Source organism: Pleurodeles waltl, chromosome 6 (assembly GCF_031143425.1).
Source record: "Pleurodeles waltl isolate 20211129_DDA chromosome 6, aPleWal1.hap1.20221129, whole genome shotgun sequence".
In the NCBI taxonomy this organism is placed as follows: Eukaryota; Metazoa; Chordata; class Amphibia; order Caudata; family Salamandridae; genus Pleurodeles; species Pleurodeles waltl.
Window position 1 is genome coordinate 515,883,373 of NC_090445.1, and position 25,210 is coordinate 515,908,582.

General features: G+C 40.9%; 1 protein-coding gene across 1 annotated transcript in view; it reads left to right on the forward strand.

Annotated features, from left to right (window-relative positions):
• Nucleotides 1-24,552, forward strand: part of CAPZA1 (capping actin protein of muscle Z-line subunit alpha 1) — a 174,392-nt gene extending 149,840 nt beyond the window's left edge. Inside the window, exons 9-10 of the mRNA XM_069238669.1 lie at nt 20,653-20,715; nt 23,538-24,552. Coding sequence (XP_069094770.1) covers nt 20,653-20,715; nt 23,538-23,678 — 204 coding nt within the window. The 3' untranslated portion in view covers nt 23,679-24,552. The remainder of the gene's footprint in view (nt 1-20,652; nt 20,716-23,537) is intronic.
• Nucleotides 24,553-25,210: the final 658 nt, after the last annotated feature.

The following is a 25,210-nucleotide window of genomic DNA, read 5'->3' on the forward strand; positions in this document are numbered from 1 at the left end:
CCATCTCTGATGAATGGGAACTAAACCAGAGTAGTCAAGAGTATTTCAGGTGAGAGGGACCCCTGAGTGGCCTTCTCCGCAATACCACAAAACACAAACTACCTAAACTTTGTGTCTAGGCATCCTTCTGCCATTCCTTGGGGAAAGCCCTGTTGGTAGAATGATCAGGAAAGTTTGTTTATGGTTTCCCTCTAAGTACTCAAATACAGATAGTAATAAACCAGTGCAAACAGTTGCACATGACATTAATCCTGATTGCTTCCCTATTGGTGAAAGAAATATGTTTTTCTTATCTAATAGATGACACAGGACAACATACAAAGATGGCCAGTCTCGCATGACCTGCTATCCAAGCAGAAGAGTAAAGTTTTCCACTCAGAACCCAACACCCTGAGCCTGGAAGCATGGCTCCTCAGGGCATAGAATTCATACATTTACTTTTTCTGGGGGAGAGCAGTTTAAGTCCTTTGGGCAGTGTGAAGGCCAGCTACAAGGAATTGCTACATGGCCAAATGGGAAATGTGTGAGATGGTGCCAAAGGTCTGGCCTAGTTAAAAACCGGACACCACAGTCATCAGATACCTAACTCATCTGCTGCATAACAGACCTACACCTCCTTGAAGGTTCACTTGGCAGCTGTAGTGGTCTACATGAGGGAGTCACATAGGCAGACGTTTCATCACCTCACATGTGGTCAAATGGTTCCTAGAAGGGGCTAAGATTATAGCCCCACAAAGATGCACACCAACACCATGTGGTTCCTAAGCATGATGCTAACGCAACTGATGAGAAACCCTTTTAAACAGCTCCGCTGAGCAGGACCTAAATTTGTCATGCAAAAAACAGCCTTCCTAAATGCATTGGCATCACTGTGCAGGATAAGTGAGTTGCAAGTGCTTACCACACAGGAGCCATACTTGCAAATATGAGGGCAGAGTAGTCCTAAGAACCAAGCCACATGGTCTACCAAAGGTTATATCACAAACGCACATGAACCAAACTATCCAAAAAACAAGATTCTTCCAGGAACCAAAGATTCAAGCTGAAAGCACCTTGCACATGCTGGATGTATGAAGAGTGGTAATGTACTACCTAGAGAGAACAAAACCAATAAGGAAAAGAAGACTGTTCTTTGCAAACAAAAACAAACGAGTACCAGTAAATAAACATACCATTGCAAGATGGATAGTTCAAATAATTCAGATGTGTCACAAGAAGGCTGGCATACAACTAAAACAAAGCCACAGTTCACTCCACAATAAGGAATGGAGCCTTCCTAGCAAGCACCCCGTTAAGTGACACACGTGTAGTAGCATCCTGGTCAACAGTCCACACAAGGCACTATTACATAAATATCAAAGTGACTAGAGAGCGACAAGTTAGACAAAAAGTACTAAAGCATTTGTTTGCAGGATAAAGCTCATTGCAAACCCAACCACTGCAATGAACAAATACATTATTACAAAATGCATGCACACCATATGGATCCAGAAACGATTCATGCTGCAAGACTAAATGGTAACTTAACATTTTAACACTTAAATAATTTTCTGGATTCTCATGCGACCCACCCATATCAGAAAATGAGGTGAAACAAAGCAAACGAGGACAAGGCAAAAGATGAAGGCAAACCTTTAAAACACCAGGAAGCTATTTTGAGATTCAAGGAAGAAACAAGTCACCAGTGAAAAGGAAATCTGAAGATGCCGACCATACATAGCTGCTGTCTAGGCGGGCATCTGTCATCAGGAGAAGGATAGGTAAGGCACCAAATTTATAGGAAGCCAGTAAGGAGCTGAGATAGTGGGAGATGTGCAGACCTATCAAAAGACTGAGAATCTGTCTTGAAGCTGCGCTTTGAATTCTTTGTAGTTTAGACACCAGCTTAGTGGAGGTACCCCAGCATATGGCATGGTTAAATTTTAGTCTAGCTGTAATGAGAGCTTCTGTAATGGTTTTAACCAAAGTGATCAGAAGAGGGGCTTTACCTAGAGTGGACAGCAACCAGTCCTTAGACCATGGCCTTGGGAAGTTTCTCAGTAGTAAGACCTCTGTTGTCTCAGAGAAGTGTAAGGTAGCCAGAATGCATCCTTTCAGAGGCTGCCAACACATAGGTGTGCAGGATAGTTTGTCTTCTCTGGGTCATTGAAGAGAATATTTACTTCTTGTGTTGTCAGCTTAAAGGAGGATGTGAAAGCCAAAAGGAGCATATATATAGTGACTGGGGTTGGACTCTGGGATGAGCCTTAAGAGACTCTTTGATTGGTACTATGGAAGATTGGAAAGAAGCAGTCGACATGGTTTAAGATTTACCCCTGAGGATAGAGCCTAGCCATTTGAGGACAGATGACTTGATGCAGACATTGGAATGTCTTTCTAGCAGGATGGAGTGAGCCACCACATTGAAATCTAACAGGATAAAGGTTACTCTACCATCCGTGACTGAGGCAAGAGCATTTTCTGTGCTGTTTGTGATAGAGTTCCATTTGTGAAAAGTTTTGAAGAGAGTTAAATTCTATATAATGAGTTACATGCTTGGTAATTATCGATTCATTCAGGGACAAAGACAAGAAATATAGTGCTGTGTGTATGAAAGTTGGTATTTGCAGTTTCCCAAAAAGTATTTTGTAGAAATTGCTGTTTGCTAATCACAAAATGAGATATACGTGGGTGAGTATTCCAGTAATAGCAATTTCTTTTTTTTTTTTTTTTTTTTACAAATTTGTTTTCGCAAATATGAAATTTCCTATTTGGAAATTGCACAGATGCAGTGCCCAAATAAGAAATCACAATTAGGAAAACTCCCATTCTAGATGAAGCATGATGACCTATGAACCAGGAATTTTAGAAATAGTGTGTTGCCAGAAACCTAAGAAGGTGCTGGAAGGAAGTAGTGCTCCTGTCTGACTTCTGGAAGTGGACACCTAATTTCTGAAGAACACCATGTCCAAAGAAGATTGGGGACTGGGACACTGGCAGCAGGAAGCACAAAGTAACATTTTCTGAGAAGGAGCTGGAGCGGTTAACCAAAGAATGTGTGGCACACATGGGACAGCTTTTTGGGAACTTATAGTTTTCTGTTCCTGAGGCTCAGAAAACAATAATATAGAACATCATCCTGGAGAAAGTCAACTCACTTGGTGACACCCAGAGAATCATACTAGAGATTAGGAAACACTTCTATGACCTAAGATCCTGCACCAAAGAGAAGATTGCCAGCAGGATGGCTGAGGCTCGTGGCACAGGTGGTGGACTCTACAAACGTGCTCCTCCCACTACAATGGATTCACTGATTGAGAGGGCACTTGAACCTGAAAGTGTGGTGGGAGTGTCAGACATTGACACCTCCAATCCTGCAGGCTCCAGCCAAGGTATGTCATTTTCCTGTCCATTTCTGCCCCTAACATATTGTTTGTAAGTCCTCAAGTACAACATCTTAACAAACACATTTTCACAGAGGTGTTTGCTGCACTTTAGCAGTGCTGTATGGGAGTTGTACATTTTTATTTACATGGTTTACTGTATGCTGATAATAAAACTACACATATACATAATCTCCATGTCACAAACACATAAATCACTTTTTCAACAATATTACCCAAATGTATTACCATTTATTTTCAATACCTATATACATACATTTCCACAGATCACACCCAGGATGGGTCTAAAACCATCAAGGCTGATGAAGCAGATGACATGTGGAAATGGAGAACAGCATAATTTCTTCTCCTACGCCCATTACTTCTACTTCAGCTACTATGAGAGCAAACGTGTCCCACACCCAGACTTTGAGGAAGGTGATGAAGAGCTGTCACAAAGCAGGAACACAACATCATCTGTACGTAGGACACATAGACACTGCAGAGTCCACATTGATAATGTTTCAGAAGACATGGCAGGCAGTTCCCCATTGTTTGGTGGCCTGGAGAAATCCATCATCACATTACAGTGTCTGCAAGCCAAACAGATAATAACTGTTAATTAGCATATGCAAAGCATTTCAAGGTCAGTGCTGCAATTGCAGAAAAGTCAAGACTGTTGGTTTGCTGCCATGGAGAATGAGCAACGTCTGCAAAGATGCAGGCATGAGCAGCACATGGCAATCTGTGATGCTTTCACTAAGTGTATGAATCAATTGGCCGTTACCGCAACCACTCTTCCCTGGAGAACTGTCAATATCAAAAGCGACATGCGGCACACTGTCAAGATGTTGCACGCGGGCTGGTCCAAGTGACCACAGCTCTGGAAAACCTACACACACACACCCTGTCCCCAACATTTTGCTGCCCTCTGAAAGTGAAGACTGCTCTAGCCTCAGTGCGACATCCGTGCCAGATGGATGCCATACCAAGCAAACATGCTGACACTCATCCGGAAAAGAGATATCCCCACCTCCACAGTCAAGTCCTGCTGAGAAGGCAACCAACACAATAGGCCGTAAAAAGTGACTTTTGTAGACACTCCAATGTGTGAGACTACTTTGTTATGCTTGTATTTTCAAACTTTGTTGCTTTGTTTAAAAAAAAAAAAAAACACATCCTATAAAGATACAGTTGATGAAGAATTACATTGTTAGAACCTGAATAAAAGGTTAACTTGCAGTCTTGCACAAAACACTAGCATCATGCGTGTTGTGTATTTCTACATTCTTACCTTAAAATGAATTATTCGTGATCTGTGCGTCGAGCTCGACTCTCTACTGCATGTGTCCCGTTCAGCTGAATCAGTACTGGTGGTAGTTCATCATCTGAGTCTGATTCAAGCTCTATGTTGATGTTGTGCAGACCCTTCCTCATGGCTGTGTTATGGAGAATGACACGTGGTTATGATTTTACAGCAGGTCTTTTATCTTTAAAGTAGTGCTTCACCAGTTTTGTGGAGACATCTGAATCAGGACTTGAGTATTCCAAAGATACGTTCAATTATTGATTGATTTATCGTATGTGCCCTGTTGTACTGCCTTTCACTTCTGGTTCTTGGATGCAGGTATGGCATCAGTTTCCTAGGGCAAAAGGCATATGCACTTTCTCCCAAATAATATGAGGCTAGATTTTTAAGTCATTTTACAGACACACTGTATGAATTGAGTTTGCATTTCTTTCACCAAGTAAAAAGTCATAGCCAAAATCACCCTGAGACAGATGGTCCTTTATTTCACTGTGGCGGCACATGAAGTCATGTGCTGCCTGGGAATCTGGCTACAAGGTAAGTTATAATACATGAGGCATCACACACGACCTGTGCATTCAGTGAACATGTGCTTATTCTGTTTCTATATTAATTTTCAGAGGGAGATCATATGGCAATGTGTGTGTTATCAACACAACCAATTACTTTGGGATACTGTGCTACCTTGTAAAACATTAGTTTGGTTTGTTGTAAATTTTAGGGAATTTCTTGAAAATAGATTGTGTTTGGTTTACTTTGCTAACCGTGATGTCCAGAAACCTGTGGTAAAGCCTAGAAAAAACATTTTGTGAAATCCTAGGAGAGCAGGACTACTCTAGGGAGCTAGATTTAACTGAGCATAGAATGCATCTAGTTTCAGATTCAAGGCTGAGTGAAAATGCCCTCGTTGTCTGCAAAGGCTGTATTGATCCAAGTCTGATTGAACAAGTTAACCAAGGCAGGTGAAAAATGTTGGTAAATCAATTGATGAAGAGGGAAGACTGCTAATCACAGATATATTTTACAGATGATAGTGATTTAGTAACTATTATAAGTACAACAAACAATGTAATTGATTTTAGAATAATCTTTAATGGCTAGTTGGTATTAAGATTTTTGTATGCTGTTATTTGTTCATTATTTGCAGTTTATTTGTTTACAAACTGTTCTGGTATTGTGAAGTTATATAAACCAGGATACTGAAGGTAATTTTCTGTGTCCTTTGGGAATTAAGTGAGAGGGAGTGTCCTTAAATGTTTCTGAAACCCACTTATGGAAATTTAACTTCATAAAATTGAAGTCATTCCCGATAGATGAGGAGACATTACTGTGGCTTAGTCACAACACTACATGTAGTTGTTTTATTGCTTCCGTGTCTGAGGTTATCTGTTGGCAATATAACTTGTTATTCCTGGGCTTTCAAACACCTCTGTCCACAGCACGATCCTCTACTAATCTGCCTTATAGTGATAAAAAGTTAAACTATTTATGAAAGAAAATCAGCCAGATGAACAAAACGAGTACATTTCCATTTGGGCTATTTTTTGTTTTTGGACATTACTTCAATTACCACACAAGTTCTCCAGTGTATGAAGTGGTTGTAAGGAAATGCTTCTTTTTGTATGGTCACGCCCAAGCCTTTATACTGATGCTGCTGGGTTTTCGACTTTGAGAGTGCACTGAGGCCTCCTAACCAGACTGCACGGCCTGTACCCCTAACCTTCAACTAGTATGCCGAATTGTCTCTTACCCAATTGGCTTAGCTAACTTACCTGTAATTCTGTAGTTGATGGTATCCAGGGCATGTAAGTTAGTGAATCCCTCCCAGGGAGTGAAGCACTGGTTCTGCCACCCTGGGTGAGACACGAGTAAAATGAATTCCCAGGCTGCCATTTGCAGGCAAGAGGGTGTTTTAAAATGCTAACACAAACTTTGCCATTTAAAGCAATGACGAAGCCATAGGTATTTGTGTAAGTCAATCCTGTGGCAGGCCTATCGAGCCCTAAGGCAGAGTCCAACATATCCCATGCACAGCACATGTAGTTTTACGTGTTCCGAAAGTAAAAATGCGAAATTGTTGTTTTTATTTGAAAAAGCTTGGTTTCTCAATTGGCGAGTGTAGAATTACACTTTGACCCATGAGCTGTACTCTGGAACGGTGCTACTAAAGTGAGTCATCCAAAGTATCAAACAACTAGTTACATTTAGCCCGACTTGATTCTCAGGTTGAAATGAATGCAGCAAGTTGTGGTGTGCAGCTGTAGCAAAGTTGCCACTTTGTAGCCTTTAGTCCCCTATGCCCATACTGGTTGTACAAGGCTTCTTGTCGCCAAGACAGCATTGTACCCTTCTGGGGAGACGTGCTAATGACTCCTAGCAAAGGATACAATAGGGCCCCTCTCTGGAAGTAGATGTAGATGTCATCCTCCTGCAGGAAGCCACACAGGCGTTGTCCCAAAAGGAGAGCTTTAAAGGAGAAGCAACCTTTGAAGGGCAAATGGGTAACACTTAGGAGATGGGCTGCTCCATTGTCCAAGCAGACAAGCTGGTACTTGGGACTGGATTGGGGAAAGAAAATCCTAAACTGTTTTCCATGGGCATGTAGCCCCTTTTGGAAGCCACACCTCTGGGTTGGGCTATAGAATCTTCACAAATGGGAAAAGGAGCCCTCCATATTGGAAGTTGCCTGAATGGGGCATCCTGGGATGCCCAGATGCCACACTTCACAGGAAGTAGTCACCAGGTGGGAGGGAACATGGTCTCCCATTGGCTACTAACCACATCCTACACTGAGGGCATTTTCTTAGCATACATAGGGCACCCTTGGCACCACAAATTCAGATATTGGCTGGACTGGGAAAAGGACTGCACTGCCGCACCATGGAACAGGCAAAGAGGCTGCACCAGCATAGACTACACTTGCTGAACCTGGTGGCTAGGAAAGGACTGTGCCTTCTGTGTCCTGCTTGTGGGGAAGTCATCTCCAGAGCGCAACCAAAGCCAAGAGACTCTAAGGGTCAGTGAATTGGCCTGTTCACAGCACTGGGACACAACAGCTGAGAAACCTGCTGGGGTTCATTAGAAATGCATAATCTTCAATCCTTGGTCAACCACCACCATGCAGCAGCAGTTGGGACCAGATGTATAAAGTTGCACCCGAGTTCACTGAAACAAGGAGAGCTGTTGGAGTGCAGCTGGGACCTCCAGAGGACGAATTATAGCCCTGGAACGATTGGTCTGTGACCACAATACTGGGCAACTGGTAGTCCAGTGGTGACTGGAATTCTGCCAGAACTGATAGGACTTGGTGGGAGGTTGACCACATGACCACGACCGCCTCAACCCCTTCATGGATCGAGAAGTGATCGCAGCAAGAGCACAGTCTACCACATCACATCCACAGCATCGTTTGAGCAACTTCAGCCTCCTTCATACCTTGCATCAGGACCACTTTCATAGGAAAGCCCTGCAAAGGATGCAAGTGCCTGGAATTGACTGGGGACTGCTACATCTCTTTGAGGTAACTGTTTCTACGAACCTTGCTGGTACCCGTGACTAGCTCCTCAATTAATTTGGTGGTCTAAAGTGACTCCAAGTAACCGCATTACACCTGGCTCAAACCTTTTAGTGAAAGAGTTTTTAAGTGTCATAGATATTTGAGTTTGCCGCTGCTTTGTCTGCAATTGAGTGAAATTATTTTATTTATTATATCTTGTAAATTTCATGTCCATGCAACTCTCCTATGGATCTTTTTTATTGCCCCTGTTGTTATCTCTGTATGGGCTTGTATCCATGTCACCGTACTGCCCATCAGTTTGGTTGGTTTGTGTGCTTGCCTTTTAAAATTCGCTTAATTTCATTTGTGAAAGGCATGCGCACATCATGCCTTTTCTGGTGTTTAGCCCACCTCGAGCGCATCGGCCAACTACTGAAAACATACGAGGCTCCATGTTTTCCATATTGTTTCTGGACTATTTTTTCTCTTTATTTCGCAGGCAGCACCTCACTGGGCAGTAGTCGAGCGCTTTGCATGGCATCGACTCTGTTACGTGGATAATTGCACTTTCGCCTGAACGTTTCACTGCTGGCAAACTTCTGTTTCCTTTTGTGTGTTTGCTTTTTGCTCATGATTGCCGTCTGCTCGCTAATGTGAAACTGTTTAATTTTTCAGTTTATGTGGCCAGAAAAGTCCAGTTAGGAGTTTACAACGCTAATAGCTTTAACTGGCGTAAACGCGAGACCCATTGCATTGCAAATGCTTGTTCTATGATAGCTACTGCTGCATCCATAAGTCTGTACTGTGTGCTATAAGCGTGGTCACGCTTGTTCCTTCTTGTTGTCTTTGTGTAAAAGCTAAGTGGAGTTTAGCAAACATGAAATTAAAAAAAACTTACATTTGTATAAAGCCTGATGTGTCATAATACAACCTAATGATTTGTATTTATTTGAGTTGTAGCTTTATTTCAACAGAAACTCCTGTGTATAGCAAAAATGTAAAAAGCCTGGAGTGCCTTATGTGGAATAGAGACATTGCTAAAATAGTACGATACGACTACCTACTATATCTTAACGAGGGTATCTTAAGTCTCTCGTCAGGTTGAGTGGTTTCCTACCTTTTCTGAGCAGTTTTTAGCTGAAGGATCCTTGGAGTGGGTTCCTTATCTGAGTTTGAGTCGCAGCACATTCCATTGCATTGTGTGCATGGAGCTGAAATGATTGCAGCCACTTAATGCTTTTTGGTCCCTCTTAATTTATTTTTGCTTCATTAGCATGCTGAATTTGACTTGATTGTATATTCACTAGAGTCTTAAATATACAGGTAATGGCAGGAGACCAAATCTGCTTATCGTATTCAGTGTGCTTTTTATTTTGTTGTGATTTACTATTCCATTCTTTTTCTTTAGCTCCATTGTTCTTATTACCTTCCTAATCTTAAGTGATTGTGATGATCTGCCATGTTATTTCGAGCCCTTCTAGCACTATTTCTAGGACTTTAGTTTGTGTAAAGGAGCTTGGGTAGTTACAGACCTGTTGTAATTTGTTCCTTCTTAGCTAAAGAGGGATATGACGTCTGCAAGGAAGTTCTAGTAACTGCTAACTCCCCCTCAACAGGAGTTGCAAGGTTCCCTTCTGACCAGTTACTCGGAATTCTAGATATAAAAATGCAAATGTTGCTTACATTAAGATTTTTAAAATGCTAGATGTTCTAGAACTGTTAACATTTGGCACCCTGGACCGGAAACGTTTCTTGGAACCATTAGCATTTTGAGAAATATGAAAACCTTTTGACGTGTGCTATAGAATTTAAGCTCCCTAAACTCAAACGCAAGTGTGGCTTTTGTTCTGTCATACATATAATTGGCAGAAGAGGACCAAATAGCTTTGCTGGTCCTCCATTATGTTTTTCCCAGAAAAGCAAAATAAACCACTTGAGTTCTGCAGTGGGAATCTGGGATGAACAGTGAAGTGTTTTTTTCCCCAAGACCTACCCTTTATCTTGCTTGCATTTGTCATTAGACTTCTTCTTTATAAGTTACATTTTTGTTTAAAAGGATCTAACACACAGAGCTGGGGTAATAGCAGGGACACCAAAACACAAGCAGCACTTAGAGCCCCCAATGGTTAAAGATCAGCAGGAGCAATTGTCAAAGCAATTGATTACAGCTGAAGGACGATTACTAGAACAAGGAGTCAAAGGCAGACACCCACAATTTGGACCTAAGCAGAAAGGAAGAGAGAAGACGTCTTGAGATGTTAATTGAAGATACCAGTGAGTGGAATAGTACCAAAAGCATGGAGACCAACTAAGCGAAGGAACAGTCATGGAGATGGTTATTATAAGGCAAGTGAAAAGTCACTAAACACGAGGAAGGAGCATATTTCTTGACATGTTGTACAGCTGCAGTCATGTAATGTAATGAATGGACCAGTGAGTAGAAAAAAAACTCAGTTGGCGACTGAGACTTTTGCTACTTTTTAGATGGCAAAGGAGTGCCATCTGATACCATTTGCCAGTGCAAGATGCAAATATTACTGACAGACTGAAAAAGGCCAGTTCGGGGAGAATAAAGGTTAAAAGTATGCAGAGGGTGGCCAGTAAAAAAAAAAAAAAAAAAAAACTACCAGGGTAGAACTGGTAAAGTGAGGATAATTGTATATAGTACTCCTATAGCAGGCATGTAAAAGATGAGGGACGCTAGTTTGATTACAGTAGTGCAGGAAGTTAGTGATTTTGGCCGCACAGAAAAAGTATAGAATCACAATGTGTAGACCATAAATATGGAAATGGAAGGTTTGAGGATAGCGTCTAAACATCTTACATTTCAAAGCTTGTGGAGAAAATCCCTAAAGAGCAGGTGCCAGCTTCCTTCATAATCCAACACCCACTTAGTCATCCCAGGAAATGGTGTGTTTACTAGTAATTAAAAGGAAACCTACTTCGGGCTGGGCAATACTATCTGAGACGGAGGACGTCCATTTGGTTCTATCACTACGCCTAGCTCTTTTGCATGATATGTCTGACTTAAGTCGTTCCCACTAAGCACAGAAAGAGGTGGGTAGTGACAAGACTTGCAACAGCAAACCTGTATGTTCTACAGAGATGGAGGAATACTTCTGTTCTTAATGGGAGAGAGTGGTTGACATAAATGCTGAAAATTGCAGATTGTGAACGGGTCGTCTACAAAGTTAAGGCTCAAGTGGACCTACATGCACGGATGTGGAGCCCCTGCTGAGTCCTGATAGTCGACCAACATACTCTCTATTTCTCGCAATAGGTATATGTCAAAGCACGGGATGCCTACTGGCTGGCTTGGGGGCTAAGTGCATGGAGATTGTCAGATGCCTTGAGAGTCCAGGAAGCCTGATATCAAAATGAGCATTATTTTGGGAGATTATTTTACTGTATTCTATTGTACTTTTAAATCAGTCTTGTCAGGATGGGATGCTGGGCCTATTGTTACTTTGGTTTTTCATATTTGTTAACTTTCCTTTTTCTTTTCTTGTTTGACATGAAAATCATTAAACAATTTTTTATTTAAAAAAGGAACCTACCATTGTTGGAGAGAGCTCGTCAAGTGTCCATGTTCACAAGGTCCTTTGTACAGCAAGTTGCTCTACAGCGCTACAATTTATTCTGGCTATTTCTACATTGCACGTGATTTTATGCTGTCTATGATGGTTAAGCTTAGTTCTGTGATGGAGATTTTACATGTTGCTGGCTAAGAAAGGTGTGCAGTCGTCAACTGCTGTACTATTTACTATTCACAGAAGCTCATCACATATCCCTATTATGACCATTTCCTGTACAGTGTGTAAGGCATCTCGGATTTTTAAATGTATTACTGAATACACTTGACGAAGGGTAGTACTCTGTCCTTGTACTTTCATGAGCTAATGTTGAGCCAAAGCAGGTTTCACTGAAGAAACGCAGTCCTTGCTTAACATGGAGATAGTTCACCACGCCATCTGTTTACCTACAGCTTCAAATCAAGCATCTGACATAAAAGAATAAAACACCAGTGGTCTTGAAACCATTATTAAGCATTTGGAAAAATTAAACTCCTTTTTGCACATTCATGTTGTTTTGCTTTACTGTTAAGTAGTAAAAGACCAGATAGATTAGCATCATCCCTACTTTTTTTTTTTTTACTATGCACTGTACAGGAGTATGATAGAATTACAGAGTATTCTTCAGACACGCCAATTTAGAAGACCCACTGATCGATCATATCTTTGTTTTCTGGTACTAAAATTCACAAGTACCATTCTGGAGATATTGTTGTGAAATTCAACTGTGTCAAACAGTTCACTGAAACTGTGTAATCTATGTCGGCTCGTCTGGCAGTGATAGGAAGTGTATTAGAAGACACCTATTATTACTTATAATCAGGGTCACTGGAATTATGCAGCAGGGAAGGGCCACATTATGCTGCAAAGTTACTAAATTATGCTGCCCGAAATGAAAATAATGCAGCGTTATGTGGCACATTTGCAATAGTATTACCGCATTATTTAGTTGTTTTTACAGTTAACACTGTGTGCATATAGAAGCAATTTAACACTCAAAATTGGCCATAAACAACATAAAGGTGAACTGTCAGCTTTTGCAAAGGGCCTTCCACTGTGTGGCAACACGTGTTGCTGCGTTTTTAATAACTTTTGAACTGTTTGAGCTCGAAATAACATTTTCTTGTTGTTAAAATATGCAGAGTATGCATCAAGTGATGGACCATGTGGCAAATCGGTAATTATTTGAAAAAACTCCGTGGCTGCACAATCTTATAATTCCAGTGGCCCTGCTTGATAATCTGTTACAGTCCTCAGTGGCCAGACATTGAGGTGAAGAATCGGTTATGCTTATTTACCAAAGCAGATATTTGGAGCCTGTTGCAGTTTAGTCCATTTTACCTTTGAGAGGCTTCATAATGTGGGCCAGGTGCAAAACCAACATAAGCAAATCATATTTAGAGAAACATGATACATTAAATCAACAAAAAACGAGAATAAGTCCAAAATGCTGGGCAAAATTAGGCTTAATTAAATTTAAAACATCTGTGAATTAATATTTAAGTCTGTAGGGCTCTAACTCGAAGTATCCCAAGATTTACCTAGTTATTGGTTAAACGAGCAATAACATCTAATTATATTTGTGAAAAGAATTGGTCAAGCACTCACAATTTCTTAACAGTGCATCTAGTAGGTTCCCAGTACTGCAGTTTCAGGTGATTGTGTTGGTATGGCCAAATCTGGGAGAAACATGGATGGATTTCACTTCTTGTGTCATTGCATTTTAAATAAAGAAATTGGATCTAAAGTTATGGGATTTGAGTTTATTAATTTCCTAGGGAGGATTTCTGGCAGAATATTCTTGTGACTCATTTATAGATGAGGTATCGGAGGTAGAGTGGAAAAAACCTGCTCGGATAGTAAATCTCCAGGGGTGAAACCACAACTTCTGATTGAGGCTTATAGCTGAAGATTTCTCACCTTGCTCACCTTGTAAATACCTCCAAGTGGCAATCTCAATCCAGAAATGCAAAAAGCAGTGAGCCTGTGGACCAATAGTTGGTACCGTGTGACTCCATGCCAACTTCGTTCCACTCTGGAAGTGCAAGCCTGGCCGCATCTAACCACTGTCTGTGCATGCTAATGTCAGTTCCTTTCTTTATGTGCCTTCAGACTTGCATCCAAATCTGTTCTCCTTTTCTTCGTTCCTTTAAGAGAGATTTTTCTTACGGTTTTCTCTTAAATTCTTCCTTTTTGCAAGAGAACATGGCATTGCCCAAAACTAAAAGGTTTACAGCTTGTAGGAACTGTTGCAAACAAATGTCTGCGACAGATCCCACAAGTATGCCTCTTAAGTTTGGGTTCGGTGCACAACTCCAAGGCCTGCGATCACTGCGGCCAGATTAATCCAAAAGCTATCCAAGAATGCTAAGTGAAGCTCTGATTAGCAGAACATCGCAAGATGCCACACAGGTTCTGATCCTGGGTTGAAAGCGATGAGTCCGTTCCAGGGGTACAGAGCCTCCTGACGCTGACTTAGGACCCCACACCACCTAGCTTGTTACAGAACCACATGACAATAGTGTTGTCTGCGAGAACCTGCATCAGCCTTCCCACCAGATGTAGATTGGAGTACCTACCACACAAAGCAAAATGCCTTCCACCAGTATGTCAGTAAATACTGTGTCCAAAAAAGCTTTTTTTTTTTTTTTTTTTTAAATCTACCAGCCCCAAGTCCATCGACAAGCATTTCAGAGGAGAACAACAAGGAGGAGTAGAAGAAAAGGACAAAGAGAAAAGTAATTTACGCAGTCACATGAACATTTAGTTATTAATATATCTCCCATGACATTAACTACACAACCAAAAAACGATATTGAACAAAGGCCCTTCTTTCATTCCAACACACAAAATGAGCCTTTTTAAATTTGAAATTTCTTTCTTTAAATTCATGTGTAATTTACGCCTTAAATATCTTTTCAACACGTTGGGAAAAGAAGAAGCAGGGCAAGCTGTTGGAAGATCAAGAAGTTTAAACTAAAACACACTTCTATGTCTCGCATTTCGCATTAAGCATTATATACATTTGAGGTATTTGTAAGGATTTGAAATCTCGTAATTACAAATAAAATGTGAAAACAATTTGGGGAGTGCTTAATGCCCTGGCCAGTAAGCAATAAATAATCTTCCAGACGGCAGATAAAGTTGGAGGATTGATAGTTATGAATACTGAATTTTATGATTGCAATGTTGAAATGTAAGGAATTCAGATATATACCTGTTACTAGATTCTGATTACACTACATTTTTTTTTACTGAAGATCCTGGATCAGATTTTCAGCATTTGACATGGATTAGATCAGTGAAAAGATAAGACATCTTTTGAGAATTGAATTTCCTCGAAGATCTAAAATTATTCATTCCCTAAAGTACTCAAAAATCTGTTAGATCCTCCTATCTGGCCGATTGTTTTGAATGAACCAGTGGGTCAGTATACAGATGTCTTCTTACAATCAATAGTGCAAGAAACAAGTTCTTATATTGAAGATACAACTGTTTTTTAATAAATTACCTAAAGGAACACCAGAAGAATTTTGGCTGTGCACCATTGATGTAAATTCTCTCTATACCTCCATACCATACGAGTAAGGAACGGAAGCTGCTGAATGGGCTCTATTACCAAAAGGTAGGATTGGCACCAATAAAGAGTTTTTGTTGGAATTGCTGCATTTGTCTTTACGTCATAGTTGTTTCCAATTGAGAGAAAGATTCTTTCTTCTAAAAATTGTACCTCTATGGGTTTTTCTGCAGCACCGCACTATCCAATGTCTAAATTTGAGACACTACATTTTTTAACAGGATTGGAATGACAATTTATCAGCCTATTGTTCACTACACTGATGACATTTTCATCATTTGGAGCGGTACAAAGGAGAATTTGGAAAGTAATATTAGAATACCCCACATGAACTGTAATATTCAGGTCAGGCATCAAACTGTAAAAAAAACTAAAGTTCTGTTTGTGTTGGTAAGTGTAGTGGGATCAGAAATCGATACATGTGTATAGGAAACCAATGAATAAAAACAAGATCTCCTTTTTAAAAGTTCTCATCCAATACCATTGAAAGAAAATGTACCTAGTTCTCAGTTCATGCACGTCAAAAGAAACTAGTCCAGAAGAATGTGCTCCTACATTGGCTATATAAAAGGACAAATGTCCCAAAAAAAATGTCTACATTTTTAATCAAATGTCCTGTCATTAAGAAGGTAATCAACAAGAGGTGGGAGTTATTACAGACATAATTTATTTTTTTTCAAGGGCTGTTTAAAGAAAAACCTTTGTATACAAATGTTTCAAAAACCTCATGAAAATGTTGACCTATGATGTTAAAAAAAGAATCTGCCAGAGGCGGAATTGGGACTAAGAAGTGTAATAATGTAATCACAGGCAACGTTGTCATAAAACTGAAAAAAGCTTATAAAATTCCTTTAAGATTTTCTGTTGATTGTAATAGTCAAAATGTCATGTACACTTTAAAATGACCATGTGGCATTTTGTATGTGGGAAAAACTGAAAGAAAGATAAAGACACAGATTTAGGAACATAAAAGCAACATACCTAACCAATATGAAAAATTCAGTGTGGCTACATACTGGATGGAAATTGGTCATATATTTGTCAATTGAAATTTCAGATTCTAAAAATTGGAGTGTATGATCCAAGTATTTATAAAAACAAGACTTCTTCTGCAGTAGTGGCTGCTTGGCCATAATTGGACCAGCAGCAGACCCCTCTCCCTAACCCACCAAATTTGACAGTGGTGGCAGACGTGTCACTGCTAGTTTGGGAAAGCTCTATAGGAGAGGTGGAGATCAGTGGATTTTGCTCTCCAGCAGGGAACTTCCTCCCCATCAGTTTGCTGGAGTTGTGGGCGATTTCCTTGGCGTTGATGATGTTCTTTATCTGTCAGAGAAGGTTGATGCATCTTCTTGCAGATAAATACTATTGCCTTGTGGTTTTGCAATAAGCAGGGTGATGTGAGATCCTGAGTCCGTGTCAGAAGGCTCTGTGCCTCTGCAGCTGATTCAATCGTTACGCCATTTCACTGATCGTATAGCACCTGGCAGGATCTTTAATCACCATGGAGGACAATGTTAGCAGATAACACCTAGCGAATTACAAATGGCAGTTACACCCGGTGAAGTGTCAGGACATCTTCCAGCAATGAGAAGAACCTTGACTGGATTTCTTTACCATAAAAATGCAATGTACTACTTTTGCAAGCTTGAGTTTCCAAAACTTTGCCCTCGGAGACGCATTCCGCATACAATGGAGCATGAAACTTTGATATGCATTTTCACTTCAGACCGGTCTTCTATCACAGCAGCATGGCAGGGCTTGTGCAACCTGCATCTCTATGCTGTGAAATTGAGTGGTGGCATTTGATCTCCCTTCCAAAGTCATTGGTGTAATTCTGGCTGCCAGGCATCCTTCTGTGAAATCAGTATACGCTGAGCACTGTATTAAGTTTACTTGGTGCAGCACCTGCCAGAAGGAGCTGTTGCAGTCCAGACTGTTGGATGTCTTGTTGGTTTCCTTCTGTCCCAGGAAGGGCTTGTAGTCAGCGCAGTTAAAGGTTACTCGTCCCCCCAAGAGATCCCTGAGCTTTTACATTGATCACTCTAAAGAACATCAGGTGGACCTTCAGCTCTTTGTTGGGTTCTCTTGGGCAAAGTGATGCAGAAGCTGACCTGTTCTGCATTGACTAAGAAGCATCCTGCAACAGGGGTGAGGGCTCGATTCCATCACAACAGATGCTGCTATTGCTGTTTTGGAACATGGAGTGCCTGTCATGGATATCTGTCAGGCTGCTACATCGGAATCAGTGCACACATTCGCAAAGCACTACTGAGTTGACAGACTGGTTCACAAGATGGGCAGTTCACCTGTTCAGTCCTGCGAGACTTTTTGATCTGAGCTGTTCCACCGTCCTGCCACCTTGGGAGGTACTGCATTGGGATCTATTCACAAGGTGTAGAATTTGCAGTTAGAATTATCCGTCAGAAGAACAAACTACTATCTTCAGTAATGCTCTTTCTAGTGGGTAGTCTATCTAACCACAGATTGCTCACTGTCCTACCACGTGCCCTGTTCTGTAGAATAGACTCCTTTTTCAATCTAAATAGTTCGTAATTCATGATTCGCTGCTGATGGCTTTCCCCCCTGAGGGCGCAGACAAGCTTCCAAAAGAATCTGACGTACCCACAAATTAATGGTGTTTATATACTGTTCTGCTAGCCACTTCTGAAGTGTTGCTAAGTCAGCTCAAAGTTGTACTGTGCCACCGCAGGAGCACTGCTTGTTGAGCTTACGGATCCAGTGTGGCACCTGGGGATGTTTACGAGATGAAAAATCTGTGTTTGTATAATGTTACTGAAGTTAAATAATTTGTTTGAAGGTGGAGGAACCAATGCGTATTTCAGGAGGGGTCATGGACTTCAGATCCTAGCGGGTTAAGCCATGGCCCAGGTCTGCATCCTAGTCATGTGGCATTTTATAGTTTAGCTTAGAAAAAGGATTGAGTCAGATGGACTGTGACAGTATCTGTCTGCAGTGCCAGTCTCCGGGTTACATCACTGTACGACTCTAATGTAAATTTTGCCTTGCATTTTGATCTGCGTAGTAATCGTAGGGGAAATGCCTGGTCAGTTTGAGGTGAGGTTTTATGAGACAATTGAACTGTATGACTTTGTTTTTTAAAAAGGGTATGGCATCCGAACACTACATATAGGGAAACAATGTATTTCATTTATGAGATTGGACGCAAGTTCTAGATAGATCATGCACGTGCTCTTTGCTGGTAGAAAGAATATTGGTTCGGCCTGCGCACCTCCTTTGGGGAGGATTCAGTAGCCATGGTCAGAGGCGAGAAGGGCACAGATTTGAGCATAGTATATAGCGATTGCAACAGTAGTGGGAGACGCTCTCAGAAAGTGTATTCCTGATGGTACTTATACCTGCTTGTTCCTCATCTTTTGATCATCCCCAGGCACCAGACTGGATCTGGAAATGTCTTACTCTGCTCTCCTGCATCATGAAGGGGTGTCGACTCCATCTGGATGGTGAAAGTGGAGTTGCAGGGATGTTACTGGAGCCATATAGTGCTCACTCTGACATCCTGACGTCAGTTCTGTTTCTCCCCTGCCTTTTGAGGAAGGGCCAGAGCATCTCTCAGTTTTGTGGTGATTTTTTTGCTCTCAAAAATATATTTTCTTACCTATATATTGCAGTGTTTTAGTGACATTTTCACACAAAATAAATCTGGGTTTAAGCCCCATCACAGGTGTAACGGCCAGGTGTTGATCAGACCAGACAACAGTTGCGTTTAGGCTCAAAGCTTGACTTCAAGATCGTGGGTGCAGTGAGTGACAGCACCTGCCTGCAGGGTGTTTTCTGGGATCCCCTTTTCTCCCCCTCCGGAGGGTTGCCATCAGGAGGCACACTGTCATTGGCCTCCTGACAGCTTCTTTGCCTCTGTGCCCGCATCTATAATATGGTGCTGGCGCAGAGGCAAATGGATCCCCTCATTTGCAAGGGGCCATGCCCGCATGCAAATGAGGGAACACCCTCTGGTGATATTGGTGGCACTATATATTTCTCAGTGATATCTAGATTACAGAAAGGGACACACACGCACCTGCGGCCCTTTATGCAATACCAGAATGCCCCGGGGGAACGCAAAGCGGGTGCACATTCCCGTTGCGCCCTTGGGGCACTTTGTATAATAAGGCCCCTGGGCTGTATTATGAAAAATGCTACAGCGGCTCAATGGGTAGAGTGCACGTGTTGTTTGCATCTACAGAGCACTTTCGTGTTACAAAAAGAGCCTCAGATGCTTATGCAGCCCACTCTGTAATGCAGATTGTGTTGGCATACAGCTCAAGGAAGTGTTCCGCCATTTGCATGGTGGGGGGCGGGGCATGACCTTGTGCAAATGAGAGAACTCTTTCCCTATGCACTCGTGCCATATTAGAGATATGGCACAGAGCCAAAGAGGCCATCTCGAGATGCACTGATTGTGCACCACATAGGAGGCACACAGCTGGGGTGCACCATGAGGGCACCCCTCGAAAGGATACAGAGGCTCTATGGGTGCCCCAGACATCACCCTGCCGGTGGGCTCCCTTACCGCACCCTCCTTCAGATGGATCACTGCACCCTTTGATGTGCAGGCCAGGAGCCGTCTGCAGAATGAGAAGTGGGCTTGCAGCTTAACATAGCTGGCATGCCTTACACTATTGTGCTAGTGTCTAGTCCAATGCAAACACACTAATTTGATCTGTGTGATTAATGGCGGTCGGTTTTGTTTTCTATAACGTTTTATTAAGGACAATGTCAGAACACTGTTGGAACTGATCATATGTAGTGCATTGATATGTGACCAGGAGTAATGTATGACTGTTATTTTCTTGGATAATAGAAATATATATTTTTCCATAAGTCATTTGGTACGCCTTTTCAATAACATTGGATGTTTCATTCTATACAAGTTGGGTTATTATGCCAGCTGGATTATGAATATGTTAAAATTACTCTTTCAGGTGCCCTTTGCTTTATGTGCTGTCTCAACTACGCAGAAGGCATCACATTCATATTAATAGTGCGCAGTGCATCTGCACCCGGTGGACCCAGTTTAAGGTGCACCGCACTCCAGAACAAGGCAGTGTGCCCTATCTGCAACCCTTGCCCAGATGTACAGTTGTTTAAAATGGTAGCATTAACAAATATACTTTTTACTGAAGTCCGTTATGCTGAGCAAGAAATGCTACAGTACAAGAACTTTTTGCCAACTGTTTTGCATGAAATATGGAAATATGCCTTTGAGTTGAATGTTAAATTCTCATCTGATGCAATTCTTTAACTTTTCTAGTTAGTTTTCAGCTAACGGTGATATATTTTTCCTTTGTTTCTAGAGTGAATTTCAAACTGCCAAGGAATTTATTCAAATTATAGAGCATGCAGAAAATGAATACCAGGTAAAACATTGATATCTTCCTGACTGAAAAAAGTAAATAAAGTAAATGGCTAATCAAAAAGTGAAATCGGTCTGAGTGCCGTTGTAGAAGTAGTATTACAAATAAAAATAAATAATACTAATCAGTGCCTTCTTGACTTCATTGATCACGTTAAAAGTAGGGTTGAATTTAAGCAGATTATTTATTTTGTGCATTATGTTCTCTTAGGCAGCATTTAACACTTGGCTTAAGATTTAATACAACTTAATATAGAAAATTCACAAAATAGAGTAAGAGATTCTTTGTGATTAGAAGAAGAGCTGCGATATTGGAATGTTGTCCAGGATTGGGCTCAAATATCATTTTTCGTAGTTTAAGGGGAAATGGAGGAACCGTTTTATTGTATTAATTTGCAATCTGTTAGTCATCAGAGGCCTTGTTGAGTGACACCATTAAATTCTGTACACCTTCACAGCAAGTACAGTTTTGCTAGAGAATCTGTCGTCTACTAAAGCTCACTGCCTAGAAATAGCATTTCCCTCGGAGACGTCTCACTGAAACTAAAGTGTCCTCTATCAATACTTGGTGTTTCAAGAAGACCCATTTCTGCATAAGAGGTTACAAGGAAAAAGGCACACGCCTGGATTCAGGGAATAGTTTTCTCTCTAAGGAAAGATTATACTGCTTACTGAGATGCAGTTGTTAGCAAATTTGGACAGTCTCGTTTCATATATTCTGTGTTTTACACTATTCATGAAATATTAACAGTCGAGCATCACAATTGAGTATTTCGTTCTAGCCTGCTCAGATGAGTTCTTTGGCCATTTTTCAGGGCCTACAAACCTGTGATCCTTCAGAACCTCTTGCATCATTGTGCTTGGCTTATTGCAGCCTACCATGAAAATATGTTTTATCCCGATAAGTATCAAATGCAGTCACTTCATGTTTGTTAAAAGTATGGTGAAGCAGTGCAAGATTATTTGCTTGAGGCATAAGCCACAGCTAAACTATTAGCTTTTGCGGTAGAGAATGTAACCTTTGTCATTCTTTATGCTTTGGGACAAGCAAACCTAAAGAGACTGATGTAGTAGCAACAAGGTGGGAAGCCTGCCATCTCTCTGAAGGTCGTATGTGTAACTAGGTTTCGTGGGAAATGCAACAGTTTTTTGTGGGACTCCAGGCAGCTCATAGCAGCTTGAATCTAGGACTTCCAGGCGATAGTGACTGAAGCTTTGCTGTTGCTGAGACAGGTGATATACGTAATCGGTGCATACTTTGGAGCATGTGCGTGATTTTTCATGGCCATGCGCTGTTTTTAATGGCTAGTGGTGGCTGTAATCAAACTTGATGCTGAAAGAAATATCTCAAATCCTTCTTTCACAGTCCACTCGGGTCTCAAGGTGTTAGGGTGTGCCGCTTGAAGCCCAAACAACACACTAATATTTTTAGGCTCGGGACAGAAATATTTCCAAAGACTTTATTACGGAATGTCTGAGAAGCGCTACTATCGCCACTTTCTTCGGCCTCCCTTTTGGGTGCACAAGCAGTCTAAACAAACAAAACGGAAGTAATAAAAAGCAATATCACTGCGGAAGAATAGGCTCCCAACCTGCTACCTCAGTCCGAAACCCTGTCGCTCTCGCCATGATTGCATTCATTTTCGTGTTGTAGCCCTCTCTGTTAAGGGGTGGCATTTATACATTATGGGACAGAGTGCTAAAATCATAGAACAAATGCTTGTCGAATCTCGTGAAAAATTGTCTTGCAAACAATACTCCTTTCTCAAGACTTCATGAGAAAAGAAACTTGCATTGTGCTGCAAAATTGGGTAGTTCAATTTGTTTTCAGGCCTAGCAAAGGGAAGCGCATCCACTTTTAATGTTTTCAGGTTGGACCGAAGGACCAAATGGAGAGCACCGGTCCGTAAGGAAGTTAAAACCTGTAAACAAGCAGATAGTAAAAGAAATTCAGTTTTACGGCATAGTCAATGAAGGGACCTTTATGTCTGTTTTGTCACTTTGAGCACAGAATGGAATCTCTTCGGGATAGATAATGATAAAGTATGTTTTGAGTATGTCTGGTATGGTTCTCCTATTTTAGCTAGTAGATGGTTACTGAAGGGCCATCTTGGCATGGCATTGTGCATAGTTTCTTTCTTTTTTACTGCTCAGACTGCCAACACTGCTGCTCAACGTGGTAGCTATGGTGGAACTCTAAAATAATGATGCATCATGTTCAATACCACTGCTAGAAGGGTCCCCTTTTCTATGTGTAATCTTACCTTGTATTGCAAGTGTGTGCCAGCCACATTTAAGTGGGAACATGTTTTCCTTTTTCTATTTTGTCTCTTTTTTATTGCGCATGGGTAACAGGGTTGAGTGCAAGAAGGAGTCGGTGGCTAAATGAACATACGAGTGCCAGAGTGCAAAAATATAATGACTTTTATGCCTAAACTAACCAGTGACTAAATAACCAGGTAATGGCTAGACCTATTAGTAATGTCTCTGCTGGTTTCCTTCGACCTATTTGGCCAGTTTCTTTCATGTTTCCGTTTTAGGTAATTGTTTTAAAAATATGTAAATAGTTCTGAACCTTTTCAAAAGCATTTGAAAAGATATACAATGTTTATGGATTCAGTTGTGTTACCCATGACGAAAGATTGGTATTACAAGTAACTTTTTGTTGCATATTTGTTGAAAAAACAGTGTTCTTAAAGCAACTTCAAATGTGCTCGAGATCACGTACTCAAAGCAATATTTTCGTAATGCTTTTTTAGTTTTTTTTTGTAAAATGTTGTCTCCCCTTCTGACAATTTGTATAACAACGTGCAACCTCTCTTCCAGACTGCCATCAGTGAAAACTACCAGACCATGTCCGACACCACTTTCAAAGCCTTACGTCGACAGCTGCCAGTTACCCGCACCAAGATCGACTGGAACAAGATCCTCAGTTATAAAATTGGCAAAGAAATGCAGAATGCTTGAAATTAATGTTGGGAGGTTTATTAAATGTCAGTGTGCAAAAAGGAGAATAAAGAATTCTAAGTGTGGTTATTAAAGACGAAAGTTTATATAAAATGCGGTATTTTTGCAGGGGCTTTCAGAGTTAACCTATTTTCTAACCTTCTGGAGCACTGTTTGGCAATTGGTGTCTACTGTGTTTCATAACGTATGCCATGTAACTTCTTGTTGTGACTGCATTGTTGGTTGGGGAGGTCTTAACTGAGCCACAGAAACAGTGAAATTGACGATGTCTTTATTGCGGTTAGAAAATGTACTAGCAATGGAAGCCCTCATTGAATATTGACCGTCAACGATTCTGAGCATTCTTCGCTACAGTCGATACCAATTCTGGCCTTCTCATTTTTGTGACCTAACAACAGATGCCAAGATAAACATTATTTCCAAATATAAGTGATAACAAATACTTACCTTTTTGGGTTGCTGCTCACGTAGCTAGCCCTAAAACACGGGAATAACTTCTCACAAAAATAGAATGGCACAATCCCTGGAAGCACGTAAACTTTTTTTTAATATTAATATAGACACTTGTACAAAGACCACTTCAAAAGGCTCTTCCTGTGGCTGTCTCTTTTTTTTGGTGGTACATCAATTCTAGACATGTGCATTTGTATGAGTGTATGAAATATTAAAGGTATTTTTTTATATTCTTAACTCTAAAGAGATGGTTACATGTAAATGTGTGTGCATCCTTGAAAAGTGACCCTAAAAGTAAAAATGCAGACGTCTGAAAAAAATTATTGTGCTTTGCCATGTCACAAGTTACAACTGTTTGTACCACGAGGGTATGAACTAAAAAACTGTACATTCTAAATAAAAGATTTGCACCAAAGTAAAACATTCTTCTTTTCATCCTTGTACGTAATATGTGCGAGATTGTAAAGCATGGTTGAGAGGGCCATGTCCTTATATCACAACTTCAAAAAAAGAGGTCATAAGCCCGGTGCAACTGAGGACATCGAAGTAGGAGGTGGAACTCATCTCTGGTTTGTGGCCTAATATTCATGATAACCACATGAAAGTTAGTGTAAATGTCATAATCTAAAACTTTTCACTTAGTAAATAGAGATTTTCCATACATATTTCTCCTAAATTCAATTCGTTTTTTTAATTTATCTTGCGTATGTTGTTGAATGTTCGGCGCTTTATTGCTATTGTCAGAGGGTGAATGCAAGCAAGATTTAGTGGATGGAACGGATGCAGGAGTGTAAAGATCAGTGGCAGCATGTAAAATGACTTACTGAGTGCCTAAACCCATCAATGACACAAAAGGCATTTCATTTTCTTAAGCCAGACCTATTGGCATTGCCAGTGCTCGTCTGATAAGAATGTCACCATCACATATGGCATTGGAGAAGTAATGAGGGCAGGAAAGAAGGGGGTTGTCCCTTAAGACTGAATGGAAAAGAAGAAAAATAAGTTAACTACTTTTTTTTGTAGAAGATGATACCTAGCAAGATAGGACTTTCTGCACAGCAAGAAGGCAGGCAGTCACA